The following is a 17685-nucleotide window of genomic DNA, read 5'->3' as shown; positions in this document are numbered from 1 at the left end:
TAGCAGCCTTATTTATAATAGCCAGAAGCTGGAAAGAACCTAGATGCCCTTCAACAGAGGAATGGATACAGAAAATGTGGTACATCTACACAATGGAATATTACTCAGCTATCAAAAACAATGACTTTATGAAATTCGTAGGCAAATGGTTGGAACTGGAAAATATCATCCTGAGTGAGGTAACCCTATCACAGAAAAACACACATGGTATGCACTCATTAATAAGTGGCTATTAGCCCAAATGCTTGAATTACCCTAGATGCCTAGAACAAATGAAACTCAAGACGGATGATCAAAATGTGAATGCTTCACTCCTTCTCTAAAAGGGGAACAAGAATACCCTTGGCAGGGAATAGAGAGGCAAAGATTAAAACAGACACAGAAGGAACACCCATTCAGAGCCTGCCCCACATGTGGCCCATGCATATACAGCCATCCAATTAGACAAGATGGATGAAGCAAAGAAGTGCAGGCCGACAGGAGCCGGATGTAGATCTCTCCCGAGAGACACAGCCAGAATACAGCAAACACAGAGGCGTATGCCAGCAGCAAACCACTGAATTGAGAATAGGACCCCCGTTGAAGGAATCAGAGAAAGAACTGGAAGAGCTTGAAGGGGCTCGAGACCCCATATGTACAACAATGCCAAGCAACCAGAGCTTCCAGGGACTAAGCCACTACCTAAAGACTATACATGGACTGACCCTGGACTCTGACCTCATAGGTAGCAATGAACATCCTAGTAAGAGCACCAGTGGAAGGGGAAGCCCTGGGTCCTGCTAAGACTGAACCCCCAGTGAACTAGATTGTTGGGGGGAGGGCGGAAATGGGGGGAGGGTGGGGGGGGGAACACCCATAAAAAAGGGGGGGGGGGAGGGGGATGTTTGCCCAGAAACCGGGAAAGGGAATAACACTCGAAATGTATTTAAGAAATACTCAAGTTAATAAAAAAAAAAAAAAATTTCAAATGGACAAACCATTCTCAGTGTGCTCATTTGCTGCTTCATGCAGGTGCTTATCCAATCAATCAATCTCTCTCTCTCTCTCTCTCTCTCTCTCTCTGCCTCCACTAGTAGATCGAGATGTGAGCTCTCAGCAGCTGCTCCCGTGGCCTTTTGCTTTCACCACCATCACAGACTCAAGTCCTCCAGAACTGTCAGTCCACTTAAACTTTCTTTTATAAGTTGCCTTGGTCATGGTGCCTTATCACAGCAATAAAAAGGAAACCAAGACAAGCAGTAGCCACACTTTTCATACTGCAGCTTACCAACACTGCACTGGGTGATTCATATAGCTAACCTATGAGCTTCTTTCTTGTGGTATAATTAGACTAATTCTCCATCTCTATAATTTCTGAGAATGGAAGATGATTTTAGACATAATTCCATTTAGGCTTTATGTTTTTGGTAAGAAATCTTCATATGAACTTCCTACTATTGCACCTTTGGAAGAATACAACATTTGTTTCATACAACATTGATACTCTGATGACTACGGCTTCACTGTGATGTAAAGTTTCATGTTATAACAATCATGGCTGACTCAGTTATTTTCTTGGGACATAAAATGGTGATTCTGTAATTTTCACTTTTCTTTAAAATCTTGTAGCAGGAATTGTGTGAAACAGACCTTTATTTTGCCAACCAAGGTAGCTGGTTACCATGACAGCTTACAGATGGCATGGGAGCTGCGCTGTAAGGAAGAAAGCAAGTGACCAAGTTCAAAGAGGAGCCCGGAGCAGCGCAGGAGCTCACGCGCACGGCAGAGGTGACGTGGGGCTGCTGGCGTGCAGATGGCAATGTTACAGTGTAGGCGCCAAGAGAACCACAGTGATTTACAGAGTTGCTCTTATTGTTTATTTTCCAATTAATAGGGAAAGGGGCAAGCTGTTCCCAGTCAGGATCCTTGTAATAACAGCTGATAACAATTTTAACTGCAGTGTAAAATGTAGTACTTAAAATCTTTATAATTTTATGAAAATGCTCAAGTTTAATGAAGTACCTAAATTATAAGAGAAAGCTGGGTAGAGCATGACAAATCTACATATTATAGACTTCCTCTTTCGCAATAGATCCCCAGTTACATATGGTTTGGAGCCTGCCCGGGAGCTGAAGCAGCAGCCTTGGTATAGGAAGAGACGGCAACCCAGGTGATCCCAGCGCCATTGTATACCCAGTTACTACCCATCAACTGTGGGGTTATGCTCTCCCTAACTGCCAGGCGTCCTCTACACCCTACGTTCATTTTCCTTCCTTCTAGCCCTCTCCTCCTACGCTCAGGCCTCTAACCCCGGTGACAAAGTCAGTACGGCATCCTCTGTGGCACCTCCCTTCATCAAGTTAGAATAAATACTGGTTTGAAATAAACGTCTAAAGCTACCAATATTGTCCACAAGACTTCTTTTCTTACAGCCTTAGCTCTAGACATGAGAAATTTTCAACCCTCTGATTGTATCATGTTGTCTCTTGTCTGAAAACCTTTGCATGACTGAATTTCTTTCTCTTTGTTTAGAACTCTCCTACTTCTGCTCCAGGCTTCAAATCAATTACTATAGAAAAGCTTTCTGATTGATTAAACAGACTACACCAGGTTCCTGGCCTATGCCCTCAGTCTATGTGTGCACTTCCTTGTTAATGCTGACCAGCGCTGGTCTCCTTGGCCTGCCGCTAAAGCTCAGCACCTTCATGCAAGGCACACTACAGACACTTAGCACGAATTGGCTGAACAAGTGAATGACACAACGACTGATCAAGACATTAAGGACTGAGATATAAATTACCACGAGCTCTGAAAATGCATCAGTACCTGTTGTGGCATTTTCAAGGTGATGCCATTCTCTGTACTCACTGACGTCAGTGTGACAGACACCACCAGGAAGGGATGAGGAATGTACCTCGACATGGAGACCTCCTGAAGAACCTGAACACTCGCTGTCGTACTCGAACTGTGGAAATAAACAAAAAAGTTCATAACTCAACGATGTTCAGATTTGTTTTTCCTTTGCAGTTGCTATATTACAGCACATTTATGTCTACACAGCAGACCCAAATGTCTTCTCCCCATTGTCCTCTTCTCCCTAATATCCTCCCATTAAGATTACTAATGTTGGGGCTGGAGAGATGACTCAGTGGTTAAGAGCACTGCCTGCTCTTCCAGAGGTCCTGAGTTCAATTCCCAGCAACCACATGGTGGCTCACAACCATCTGCAATGAGATCTGATGCCCTCTTCTGGTGTGTCTGAAAACAGCGATAGTTGTACTCATATAAATAAATGAATGAATGAATATTAAAAAAAATTATTAATGTTGAGAGACTCAAAGACCATATAAAAGAATAAGACAATGAAAGGCAATAAAATGCTGGAAAGTAGGAAAAACAAAGCCACAATACAGAACATCCTTAAACCAGCAGTAGGAAAGAAGGTATTCAAATAGAAAAACCTGGGGAACTAGGGGTTGGAGACAACTGTGTGGTTGTGAAATGACAAAAGTTTAACTACTGAAGTAGTAATGTTTTAATTTTTTATCTTTGCATTACTAATCCACCACAGCACTTCAGCACATACCTAATTCATGTACTTATTAAAAAACATATACTTGAGCTGGAGGGATGGCTCAACAGTTAAGAGCACCCGACTGCTCTTCCAGAGGTCCTGAGTTCAAATCCCAGCAACCACATGGTGGATCACAACCATCTGTAATGGGATCTGATGCCCTCTTCTGGTGTGTCTGAGGACAGCTACAGTGTACTCATACAAATAAACAAATCTTAAAACACACACACACACACACACACACACACACACACACACACACACACACTTTTAAGAACAAAGGACAACCCTTGTGTGGCCTACATGCTGCAAGTTGACTGATGTCAATAATAGGAGGTTTTGGTGCTGCAGACTACAATGTCCACTGTAGCAAGGAACAGGTGGGCTTTCTGAGGGCAGTTCTCAGCTTCCCACAAGTTCCTGAAGAGCAGGCTAGTCATCAGCCACCAACTCGTAAGCTGTGGGAAAAAGTATCTAAGACTCATCTCACCTAAAACCAGAGCTCTGCTCCCCTCAGCACAGGGAGGAAAGCTCAGACAGCCATGCAGGTCCGTGTGCTTTCCTTCACAGCCACTACATCAACATCCCCAAAACTCCTTATAATGAAACAAAATATGCAGCAGACGGAAAAGGCTTTAGAAAACCTGAGACAGGAGTGAGAGAGACTCACCCATGTGATAACTTACCCATCGGATTTTCTTTCAATACTGTAGAGGCATATTGAACAGTCTGCTCTAAACACTACCACCATGTCCCGGAAGACACTAAGCAGTAATGTTTCTATTGGTGCTTTGGTGACATGAGCAAAGGCATTGTCCAGGTTTGATGTTCGTAGGTAGATTCTGAGCTGAAGAAGAAAACAAAGAACATAAAACTCAGACGGTCACCGAGTCACCCAGGGTGTTAAGTTCTCGGCCAGCCTATCTTCATCTGCAGACTCCTCCCCCACTCACTTTAAAGTAACAAGAGTCAAAAGAATTAACAACGTTTTAGCACAATAATGAATGTTTATATTTTGGCAAGCTAACTTTTCATAAATAATCGAAGATAACTTGATCAAGATTGAATGTAATATTATGAAACCATGGTTCAGATCTGTGTACACAAACCTGATTAATGAGACAACCACATCCTCAAAAACACCATATAAATCAATAAATAAAGCTATCCTTAAGACCATATCCTTAAGTCATTCTTATGTATTCTTTACTTTTAATGTTTTATTATCAACCTTTAGATATTCTTTTCCACCTAAAAGGTTATTCTTTTTAGGTTTATTTATTTCTGGGACAGGGTTAATATTTAGCTCAGAATGGAGCTGAATTCACAATCATCCTGTCTCAGCTTTTTGGGTGCTATAATAGAAATGGTATCTTACAATTCAATTTGTCATTTTGAAAAAGAACAGGAAGAACCCAAACAGTAAGTGTACTATTGAAATATGCTAAATTATTGGAACAAAATGCTTTGTTCAGTTTTTAATGGCTTATTGTCTATTAAAATTAAATCATGCCTGGCTCTAAAATTAACTATTACTTCTGAGAAAAAAAAGTTACCTCTTCTTGGCGGTCACTTAAGTTGTAACAGGCAAGGACCATAAAGTCATTCCACCAGGCTAAGCCACCAGTCACAATCATATTTTGCTCCTTAAAAGAAATATGTAAGATGCACTAACCTTAATTATGTTACTCAAATTTTCAACAAATACAGTACTCATATTATTTCTGCTTCATTCTCTCTCGCCTAAACTATTTCTCCAGGACTTCTATTAACAATGTACCATATCCTGTTTTAAAAAAATATATTCCTAAAAGAAACAGCTGTGTCATTCAAAATATCGCAATACTATACACCATCACTAATATCACACCTAAAACAACTTGATTTAAATTGTGGCTTTATTCCTCAGCAGATGAGTGCATGGATCCCAATCTTTTGGCAAATGATAGAATTAGTGTCCTAACTGGGTTGATAACACCAGTGCATTTAAAAGTGTGTGCCTGGTACACAAAAGACACCTACTTTGATTTTTTTCATTCCTTCCCGTTTGACTCTCATAAAATCTAATTCATTCTCCCTCTGACCCTCATCTCCTCCCCACCTCCTCCTGCTATCTAGATGCACATATCACACACAGAGTGATCTCTTAATTTTGTGGACATTTAGTTTCCCCACATAACTCAGTCCTAAAGGTAATATTAAGCCCTAGGCTAAATAATTATTGCTACTAATCTTTTTTCCCAGGGTCTGAGGTCTGGAATCTTCTCTGATGGCTCTTCTACCTCATTCTTTGGGTGGCATCTCTCTGTCAAAGCTACTGGCTGACCAGCCTGGCTTCTCCACTCGATGCCTCATCTCCCTTCCAAGGACGGCAGTACAGTGACTTGCCATTTCCATCGCGCATCTACATGGCCTCTGGGGATCTGAGCTCAGGATCCCTGGCTTTTACATAAAACACTCTAATGGCTGACTCACCTCCCAACACCTATCAATGATCTTAACAAGAATGAAAAGCCAATTATCTCAATGCAAAATCCTTTATCAAATATCAACTATTTTATCAAAAGGGACTTATTATCATATATCAGTTTCTCTTCCTACTTCTCTTTTCCTCCAAGAACCTGTAAATACAGCAAGTGCTTTACAGTTGAGCTCTCTCTCCAGCCTCAGTATCATTTTCTTTCTTTTTCTTTTTCATGCTTTGTATCTTGAAATTTATTTTTCTTAAAAAAAGAAAAAAAAAAAGACTAACCTGAGTAATGTTTCCAAAAAGTTTCCATTTCTTGGTAAGTAAAGAATAATGCGCAAACCCAAACTTGCCAGCCACAGCGATATTTTGTCCAAGTTTATCAATAGCTGAAAACTGTTAAAAAAAAAATTAAAACCTCTTTCCTGCATATGATATAAAGTACTTAATAAAATATAAGGCAAAGAAACTACTAATACATGTTTGCTAAGTGATTTAAATATAAGATGCTATACTAAAAGCCCCAATACTGATAGTCATATTTGACAAAAATAGAGGAGAATCCACTACTATGTACTACACAGTAGATCAAGTATTGAAATTTCTGTTATGAATCCACAATGGCTCATCTCCCGGAGTGACTGACTATTACAACACCAACAAAAACAACAACTCACCCGTATAGGCCAATTGCTTTCTAGATAGGTGCTGGAAATCTATAGAAAATAACATGTCAGTTTGGTAAGACTTATGGAATGTATTTCAAATTAAAGCATAAACAGCACACAAGATGAGCCCCTGATCCCTGCATACGGTTCGGGCACTGTGCAGTACCTTTAGTGACAGCCCTTGGAACTGGCATCTGATTAGGAACCAACATTTCCATGTCCTATCTTAATCCTTCCACACTTCCCCACACAGCACTGCTTGTTTCTAATATCAAATCCAATATAAACTGACTAAGAAGCATGTGATGGTAAGCACAGACTGCAGCCAACAGCCTCTGTCTGCTGATGTAGACCATTCCCAAAGAAATGGCAGCTCAGCAAGCACTTTGGTTTGTAATGGAAATCTTTATTGTTTACTGTTGTGATTAAAAAAAAGCAATGCATATAAAATTAATCAATGTAAACACAAACAAAAATTTTGTTGCTTGAGAATAGCAACTGGCTTATTTTTTTTTACCCTATTTCTTAGAAGCACCCATGCACCTGTATGAATATGCTTAAACTACTATTTTTCGATTTTGGCTGCTCAACTTTCCTGATCCACAAGAACCCTTAACATACTACAGATATTAGGCCTCCATCCTAAGCATCAATGTAAACACAGTCCCCATGGTGTCTAGCTTACACCTTTTTCATGGTATCATTTTACCAGCGCTACCATACACCCAATAACTGTAGGTTATTAATGTGGAGTAAGTTTTAGCTCTATACACTCCTGGTCTATTAATTAGCTTCCAGGAGCAGTTGGAAGTGGAGTGTGAATTAACAGAAAAACAGAGCAACTGAAGAGTCTTCTGTTCCTGGAATAAGAAAAGCTTCAAATTTATTTTCATTTGACTCAAGAAAACTGGATATATGCAGAGAAGAAATCCAAATCAGAAAACCATATAAAGTATAATCAAATCTAATAAAGTATAATCAAATCTAATAAAGTATAATCAAATCTAATAAAGCTGCATAAAGACAAAAGGAGAATCAGGTGAAAGCAATAAACCCAGAGCACTTGCATTACTCTCAATAAAATTTACTCCTAAAGGGTAAACCGCAGTTATCCTTCAGTCAGCTTAAGAGTACAAGTGAATAATAGCTCGCCATTACTTAGAAAAGAATGTAACGAGTGTACCAGAGTAAGCAGCACGCTGCCACTAGATAAAATAATAAAACCCAAAGAATCCTGCCCTCCCCAAACTTTGATGATTCACTAAATCCTATGAAATGTGATGTGTGAGCATGTCCCTGCAAAACTGATCCCAACATAAAGACTCAGCAAGAGCTTATCAAATCTTCACACTCTAATGTATATCCCTTCAAAAACAAAACAAAACAACTCCTCAAAACCCAACCTACTGTTTTACCCTTCAAAGTCAATGAAATACTATAAATTATAAATAATGTATCTTCAAGACCCAAACATGAGTTAAAATAATAGGCTTTTTAATTTTGTCTGAATATTTTATTACTAGAACAAAATATCCATTTTTCTCTAGGGTCACCTTCTTTGATCTATGTGTCATCTGAACTTTGTACTATACACTTAATGCTGTGTGTGGAAATGGTGCCAAGGAAGAGGGAGCTAGTGAGGAATGGAGAAAGGAGGCCATAAAGGTATGCGTGAGCAGGGCCCAGGCACATCCCTGGGGTACTGAGCTGGGGTATAGGAAGGTCTTGCCCTTTGCAGGCTTCGCCAACCTCTCTTTCCTCAACGGGAACTAACTGCTTTCTTTCTTTTTTGTTCTCCTGTTAAACACTGTCTCCAGACTAGACTAGTTTTCTCTAACTTGTGAGACTAAAGGACTTGCCCCAGCAGATTTGATCTTTGACAAATATCACATCTCCCATACCTTATAAAATTAGAGAGATGTGAGCAAATCACTTACAAGCAAAATAGCCTTGAAAATTGACTACTGGGCTTCCTAATGAAGTACCTGGTATTTACCTCTGGCATTTTGTAACAACTATTCTTTCCAGGTTAAGTATAAAGTCAATATCCTTAGAATACTAAATAAAGACCTTGTAGAAACCTATATTTACATTATACAAAACACTGAGCTCAACAAAGAAAACAGCCACAAACTAAAAAGCTTTTCACCTTGTGTTCCAATGTGTTACTTTCTAAACTTGTAATTAAGAAAACTAAATTTGAAAAATAAACTGAGAAAGGTATCATCTCTATAACTAGCTACTCTTTAGTTTAGCTATAGACATGTAAATAACAAAACCTTCTAATCCAGAAGGTAAGTTGTATAAAACAGAAGGGTTGAGCAAACTAAAGAAACAAACTGCAGTGGTCCAGAAGATGGGCAGAAAGCACAGCAGAATCAGTGAGGCTCATTAGATGACCTCCATATAACACAGTGAGCACACAAGATAGAAACCACACAACCAAACCAACTTTAATGGAGAATGTGGTCTTGCCCTACATAAGAGGGTAAGAGGGAAGGGGAACAAAACCATGCCCCCCATGTTTTTCCAGGGAGTACTCATGAAGGATGAAGGAAGCTTAGAAGGTAAAGCTTCTGCACTATACAGCCAGTCCCCAGAAAGACCACTACCACTCTGCATTCAGTCGCCAGGCTCCAGTGTTAGCCAGCAAAAAGCAGGGCAACTAGTTAAAACAAAACAAAAGAAAACAAAACAAAACAAAAAACAAAAAAGCAACACAGGCAAATGCTAAGTTTTAGTACAAGGTCAATAGTAAATTATATGATTCAATATTAATAATCAGACTTTAAAGTACACTGGATTCTTTACTTCAATGTAGACTGTTTTGAGGCTATGTAAGCTAGTACCCTCTGTGATGCTGGAAGTCATAGGAACTTCCTCACACACAGAGCCTGTTGGAATTTTATGAAATTTGAAATTAAAATTCTATTCCAATGTAAATGTCTTAGGCACACAGCTGTGGCATTTTTAGCTTATATCTTTATTAGTTTTTAAGTGTTTATTTCTCATTTGGGTTTAGAAGGGTTCCAAAGCAGAATGAAGTTTTGGCATTTTTACTTTATTTTTGTGAACTACTTGTTTAACCTAATGGTAAATAAGTTAACCTCTTAACAAATATTTTACCCAAAAAATTTTATCTTTATTTAAAAGTAAAAGAACAGAGATGAATAAAGAATTGAAGAGACCTAGGTAAATGCACACTTAAAACTTCATCTGGGAACATGACTCCTGCTGCTGCCTATCCTAAAATCAGTTCCATGTGCTTGTTTAGTGGAACGCTTCATAGACGGCTAAGGGTCACTGAATTACTGAGCTGGAAGGAAATTCAATTGTGTTATGCCTGAGGGATGTTTTAGTTCCAGACCTACCTTCTTCGATCCTCTGCTCTACTTGGCTCTCTGGTAACACAGACCTGGCTAGGCAGAACTGGCATTGATTCTAGGTCAGTGTAGAATGAATAGTATGGGGAAATGAAAATAGCAGAGAAATGGCTATAGGAGAGAAGGGAGCAGTGGAAAATTTTAGTCAAGGAAGTAGCTGATGCAGTTTTATCTTTAAAAATGTTACTAATTATAAAATGGAATGTACATAGTTTGATTCCACGAGGTTATTAATGTATGTTTAATACATTTTTCAGTGCATACTACAAGTCAATGTAGGAGCTATTCCTCCTTTAACCCTCACAGAATGACCACTTTTCCATCTTTCATTTTCTTTACTCAAAATCAACTGAAAGTAACATGAGAGCTGCAGCAAACTAGTAAGATATAAGCAGAGAGAAGGCAAGGAATTATGGAAATAGAACTGATTAAAAGAAGTTAGTGTGGTAGTGTACATGTATGGTCCCACCATTCAGGACCAAATACATAGCAAGACTCTCAAAAGAAAGGAAAGGAAAGGAATCAAAAGGAAAAAGAAAATAAAAATAAATTGACTAAAAGAAACTAATCTAACAGCAGGCTCTGCCATTTTGGTATTAGGAGAAAGAAAATATTTAGAACTTTGAAACTAGGCATACAAATTTCTTAAAGAAATTTTGATTTACTTACTGTACCAAATTAATCTTAATTGGCATGCAAATTCGGAATTAATCCATCTCAAATGTCAAATCTGTCAAAGTTGCTAATTGAACCTGCTAATTTAAACGTGGTATCAGGATGAATCCATAATTTGGAAAAACATTAAATCATAATAAAATTATGAGCAATAGATTTCTCAAGTGTTCGGAGGTTTGCAATGTGGGTCAGGTGTAAGTGATTAACTGCTGACGCTCTAAGTCAGCTGTGGTAGGTGCCAGTCAAGTCATCTCTTGCCATGCAGTGGATACACTTTGGACTATCCAAGTCCACTGTGCTAGATTAAGTGAAACAGAGGTTCAACGTAAAGTTATCTTCACTGAGGGAAAAAGAAATAAACTTCTAGGATATACTCTATCAAGGAGAGAAAAAAAAGGCAAGGAAAAACCGCCAAAGCATTGAGAGATATAACGATGAAAATAATTAAAGATTGGTTCCAAGTGACTCATTCCTGATAAGTGAGTCAGTGGTAGTCAGTAAATGAACACTTACCTGTACAACATGCCAATGTCGATGTCCAAGTAAAGTGCTTAATCCTGGAGACTCTAGACCTCCATCTGCAAATGGGCTCTTCTCGTGTCTGGGCATATGCTCAGCACGTGCTGAAGAGTACTTCAGATTTTGGGTCTGTGAGGCTTCTCCACAGTTCAAGTATAAGCGATCTTCTCCCTGAAGTAACACCTGTTCTTGGTTACTCTTGATGGAGAAAGAAGGGCAAAGGGGAAAACAAAGAAAAACACTCAGTATTAGGTAGGGACCACGGAGTAACATGCCATTTTAGTTTTATTACTGAACGAGTACCATCAATCAATATTGATCTACAGAAGATTCTCAAGATGTTCTCAAGATGAGAAGATTCTTACATTCAAATCAGACAGTGATAACCTATCCCTTTCCCATTTAGTCCCAAATAAATCAAGGGTGGTTTATATATATCTTTATGTATACGTGTGAGTGTGTGTGGTGCATGTATGTGTGTTTGCAGGTGTGCACGTGATGATCCAAGGTTGATGTCAGGTCTCTTCCTTAACAGTTCTTCTCTACCGTATGCACTGAAGCAAGGTCTCTTGTTGGATCTGGACGTTGTTACTCTGGCTAGGTAGACTCATTAGCTTGCTCTGGAGTCCCCACCCTACCTCCTTCCTGCTGAAACTACAGATGGCTGCAATACCCACCTGGCTTTCACATGGGTTCTGGGAATTCAAAATCCAGTCCTCACTTACCCACTCACTGAGTCATCTTCCTAGCCACAGAAGGAGGCTTTAAAATTATCTGGAATTGGGGCTGGCTGACATGGCTCAGTTGTTAAGAGTACCAGCTGCTCTTCCAAAGGTCCCAGCAACCACATGGTGGCTCACAACCATCTATAGGGAAATCTGATGCCCTCTTCAGGCAGGTGGATGTGTGTATGTATGTATGTATGTATGTATGTGTATATATATACATGTATATATATGTATCAGAACACTCACACATTAAATAAATAAAATAAAAATTTAAAAAATTATCTGGAACGAGGAAGGGCAGGAATATACTCTTTTTCTTTTTCTGTGGATCCATACTATAGTATAGACTTCTGAGATCTGAAGTATTTTCACATTAATTTTCAATGTATTCTAAAATGTAAATAACCTGTTACACCACTTATTGTTAAAAAGCCATTGATGATGGTACTGAGATATGTACCCATAGCATATATCTGTAGCATATTAGAATACATAATCACTGTGATCCTCTTCAGCCTTCCAAGTGTGTGGTATTACAAGCGTGTGCCATTATACTCTGGCCTCAGAATTTTTGTTATTTGTGTGTGTGTGTGTGTGTGTGTGTGTGTGTGTGTGTGTGTGTGGTCTTCCTCAATCACTCTCGACCTTGTGTTTTGAGACAGGGTCCAGAGCTTGTTGACTCTTGTTTGCACCTTCCCAGAGCCAAGATTACAGGCTCGCCTTAACATGATCAATCTTACCCTCAGGTCCTCAAACTTGTTAAGCAAGCACTTTATTTACTAAGCCCTAACCACCTAGAACTTTATTTTTTAAGGTTTATTTTACTTTATATATGTAAGTACACTGTCACTGTCTTCAGACACACCAGAAGAGGGCATCAGATCTCATTACAGATGGTTGTGAGCCACCATGTGGTTGCTGGGAATTGAACTCAGGAAGAGCAGTCAGTGCTCTTAACTGCTGAACCATTTTTCTAATCCCCACCTAGAATATTTCTAAGAAGTATCAAAGTAGAACATACTTTGGGAAAATCTAAATTAGTCAAGTTGTCTTACATATAAATATGGCTTCTTTCAAATTGCTTGTAGCATTATCTTTTGTAAAAGAATAAAACACTAAACACAAACAAACCCTGCCCTCCCCGCAAAAAAAAAAAAAAAAAAAAAAAAAAAAAACCCAAACCAAGTATAAAACATGTTCAGAAATAAAGACTTTGGCATAAATTTATAGAAAATTTGAATCATAGAAAATACACAAAGAATAAAGTTAACAATTTAAAAAATATATTAAATCTGTGAGACATGGAAAATGGTCTAAAATTCTACCATAATCAGCATTAAAAACAAAACAACACCCCCTACCCCCAGGTTTTACTTACTTACCATACAAGGGTTTACAGTGAGTACACTCTTGATAAACTGAAATAACAAAATGCTGGGCTCTTTAACTGCACTCCCGAGGTCAGTGTCAGTTTGAGTGTGCTGAGAACCAAATTCACTGATTACCCATAGGTGATAGCCTTCTGCACCCCAGCTCTTGAAGAGAGAGAAAAAAAGTCAAAGTAACACAAAGTTATTTTGATTTCTTTCCTAACCTCAGTGAATCACTGAAAAGAGTCAATATATGCAATAACCCACAGCACAGTTCTTGTCTTCTAAGTGCTGGAGCAACCATGACAGATGACAGAGACAAGAGCCACAACCAGGGAAGACAGCTGGCTCAGCAGGTCAAGGCGCCTGGGGTCAAAGTGCACATATCGCGGTCTGATCCCCAGAATCCATGGAGTGGTGGAGAGAACCAACTCCATAAAGTTGTCCTCTGGCATCTGCATGGAGGCCTGCTCACATATACACATATCATCCACACAGACACACAAAATAATTATTTAAACAAACAGAATCAATGATTCTTGTCATCTAGTATGTCTTAACTATCGCCAGAGGGAACCACCATCACTGCCCTCCGCATAGAATGGTAAAACACTATATAATTTCTCAGCTTCAAATTCAGGATCACAACCCTAAAATCCTTTTGTAACATCTCAATTTTATTTACCTGGTTCTTAGCTCAGTGAGAAAATGTCTACAACAGAGGCGACCTTTGTATACAGCAAAGAGCCCTGGGTTGTCGGCTGTGACACAAGTGTTTTCACTCCAGCTTGACCCTGTTACTGTGTTGGCCAAGGTACCTAGTTTCTCTAGATAGAGGTTTCTTCAGTTGAGAAATTTACAGTAAAAGATTGAAATATATTTTGCTAAGCCCAGTTAATATTAGCATTCTGTAACTAGATTCCACCGTGCAATTTCTGAAGCCAGCGACTTTGAGTCTGTAAGCCAGGGTCATGCACTGTTGAAGCTAAACCTCTGTGGAGGGTGGGGTACAGACCTGAAGTCCCAGCCCTGGGAGACAGAGGCAGAGGCAGTGAGGCCAGCCTGCTCTACAGAGTGAGTTCCAGGACAGCAGGACTACAGAGAAACCCTGTCTTGAAAAACCAAAAAGGGGGGGGAAAGCTAAATAATAGTTGTTTCGTGTGTGTGTTTGTGTGCACAGGTACACATGGAAGCACTGCCCTCTCTCGAGTTCTTTGAGGTAGAGCCTCTCTGAACCTGGAACTGTTTGGATCTTTAGTTGGTGTCTGAAATACCAACTTAGCGGACCTGATAATAATGGTTAATGCATGCAATTTAAAGGCACCGTCTAGTAGTTACAGAAATGTTATTAAACTAAAAACTTGTGTTTGTGTGTGTGTATGTATATGAGGTATGTGGGGGTCAAATGCGTGTGTGTGTGTGTGTGTGTGTGTGTGTGTGTGTGTAAGGCAGAAGGCAGAAGGGGTCATTCCTCAGAAGCATATTTTTTTAAGACAGTCATTTCAAAGGCAAAGGCAAGAGGATTACTAGGGGGAGCCTGGCCTATCTACTTGAGGCCAGCCTTGGTTACAGTGCAGAAACCCCCATCTTACATACCCAAGTAAATAAATTTCACCAAAATAAAGTACACGGGAAATATCTACCGAGACAAAACTGCTCTCTGATTTTGTGAGATCAATGTGAGAAACAGAAGAGGCCCTGAGGTTTGTAACTTGTAGAGGTTTACAAGCTGCACCTGTGTTTAAACAGAAAGTACTCACCATGGAGTTGATCTTAAGGGGATCTTTTTTGGTACCATCTGACCTGTAACTAAAACAGAACAGAAACTTGATGCCTTCCAACAGCGTATAATATACATACCACTTACCTTCAGCTTAAAAAAAAAATCAAATTGATTTTGTGCTTTTAAAGCAAAAATACATCAATAGTACATGAAATGGAAACACTTATGCATCAGTATTTTATTTTATTTTAAGATTTATTTATTGTATTTATATGAATACACTGTCTGTCTTCAGACCCACCAGAAGAGGGCATCGGATCCCATTACAGATGGTCGTGAGCCACCATGTGGTTGCTGGGATTTGAACTCAGGACCTCTGGAAGAACAGTCAGTGCTCTTAACCACTGAGCCATCTCTCCAGCCCACTATTTTTATTTTAAAGCAGCAGTTTAGTTTAGTTTTTCATAGTACTATTTATGTAGCCCAAGCTGGTCTTAACATGAGATCATATACATAACTGGGCTCACGAAAAGAAATTTATTTCCCCTAGTGTTTGGGATCAGTTATATAGTAAATGTCAGTTTTAGGAGGGTAAATGTTTGGAGAATCAATATATTCTCAATAAGGTAAATCTGAGCTTTCCAAAGTGTTTCGGTATAAGAGTAAAATAAGGGTGGATGGGACTAGAGGTCATATTAAGTGAGATATACTAAACTCTGGCAGACAGAGAGAATATCCCATTGTCTCTCCTATGCAGAGTATATGCATAGGCATGGCAGTGAGAGGGAACCATGAGCAACGTGTGTCCTGAGGAAAACATGAGAGGGTATTGGGCTGAGGAACGACAGGTAAAACACTGCATGTTCTCTACCATGTATGCAGTCTAGATTTACATACAAATGAAATGTGGCATGAAGACAGAGGAAGCCATTTGGTGAGAAGAAGGGAAAATCTGGGCAAAGTGCATTGATGTGCATGTGAAGTAATCCTAAGCTCTAATGCTTGCTACTATTTTGTACATTATTAAAAATTTTTTAAAGTAAAATAGGTTTTTTTTTTTAAATTTTAAATAAAGGTAGCTCTGTAACCTGAATTTCTGAATATATGGGCTATCAGGGAAACAATGGGTTATTTATCTAAAGTCTCTCTCTTTTTTTCACTCACGCAAAGTCTCCTCCAAGTGTACAAATCAGCTGGGCTCCAAACACACTCCACAGAGAAAGACCTCCATATTCCCAGGTTACTATTACAGCACTGTTGTCAGGAGACCATCTAATCAATTTAACAGCTCCTGTTTTGTTCCAGATGTCTGTGAAAAGACAGTGAGAAGGGTTAAAAAGATTGTTCAGAAATACTTCATACGTTTTTTTATAAGCAGTATGTCCAAATCTGAACAAGTACAACAGCACACACTACTTGAATTCTAACTAGGATGAACCCTGTCTGTGGAGGTTCCTGAAAAATAAGGCCACCAGCAGCCTTGACCTGAACAACTTGGGAAACAGGTGAATTATGGGAAGTGAAGGCTGGCTTGTCGTGATTAGCTTGAATAACTACCACTGTGTAATCCTCAAAAGCGTTCTGTTTTGTATGAACCAGCTTCTGTAACATGAGGTAAGGCTGCAGCAAACACTTTACGTAACAAGCATGATAAAAGTGAATTCGGGAAGCAGATATCTGTCTTTGTAGTCCATCAGATGATACCAACATAAAATTTCACACTAAAACCATTATGTTGAATGTCTCAAAATTCTGAGGGAAAGTACTTTTTCTCCGAATTTATTATCAAACTCTGAGAATCTTTATCATTACTGGTGATTTCCACAGCATGTGAGGGTCAGGAGGTAAAGGTCAGCTCACTTACCCACACCTGGAAATCTAGTAAGGACACCAGGTAACGCCAAGATTATAAAGGCTGCATTCATGATTCATCCAATATACAGAACAGAACAGAAACAAAAGCTCCGTGACAGTCCCCGACCACATGTGATTTGTAATTTGTAAAATTAATATAGTTTAAAAACAAAACAAAACAGAAATACCATTTGTACAGAGAATACAATGTAGAGATCTAGTAGTAACTCAAGTGATCTTATAATGCAACACAAGTCCTGAAGCACCCACAAACCTCACTGTCAAGAAACAGCGGCTCTTAGTCAGACTCAAAGTCTCTGGATATTAGGTTAGTGTAGACGCAGCATAAAACAACCACTCTTCCTATAGCTAAAAAATCCTTGTTATGCCAAGTCCAAGGACCTGAGCTTGATCCCTAGAACCCACGGTGGAGAGAACCAGCTCTCCAAAGTTGTCCTCTGCCCTGACAAGCATGCTGTGACATGTGTCTTCTCTCCTTCCTCAATAATAAATGAAATAAGAGAAAGGCTGGGTGATGGCTTAGATTATAAATTTGGTTCACAGAGCCCACATAAATGCCAGGGATGGTGCCATGTGCCTTCCATTCCAGTAATGGGAGCCAGAGGCAAGATCATCTCTGGGGTTTGTAGTTGAGCTGACGTGGGCAAGTTCCAGATTCTGTGAGGAATCCTGTCTCAAAGACTAAGCTAGAAAGAACCTGAGGAAGAACATGATGCTAACCTCT

The 17685-nt window shown here is 39.3% G+C and overlaps 1 protein-coding gene across 5 annotated transcripts in view; it reads right to left on the bottom strand.

The window, feature by feature from the left end:
• Ric1 (RIC1 partner of RAB6A GEF complex) overlaps positions 1-17685 on the bottom strand; it is a 99331-nt gene that overhangs the window by 14466 nt on the left and 67180 nt on the right. For all 5 annotated transcript variants that reach the window (XM_087563957.1, NM_001427735.2, XM_087563966.1 and 2 more), the window contains 9 exon segments: positions 16251-16395; positions 15124-15172; positions 13376-13528; positions 11260-11463; positions 6698-6736; positions 6306-6416; positions 5110-5199; positions 4240-4400; positions 2806-2944 (listed from right to left, as the gene is read on the bottom strand). In XM_087563957.1, coding sequence (XP_087420083.1) covers positions 2806-2944; positions 4240-4400; positions 5110-5199; positions 6306-6416; positions 6698-6736; positions 11260-11463; positions 13376-13528; positions 15124-15172; positions 16251-16395 — 1091 coding nt within the window.

The sequence above is a fragment of the Rattus norvegicus genome, chromosome 1, assembly GCF_021556685.1.
Source record: "Rattus norvegicus strain SHRSP/BbbUtx chromosome 1, alternate assembly SHRSP_T2T, whole genome shotgun sequence".
Classification (NCBI taxonomy): Eukaryota; Metazoa; Chordata; class Mammalia; order Rodentia; family Muridae; genus Rattus; species Rattus norvegicus.
This window is presented reverse-complemented; position numbering and strand designations above follow the sequence as displayed.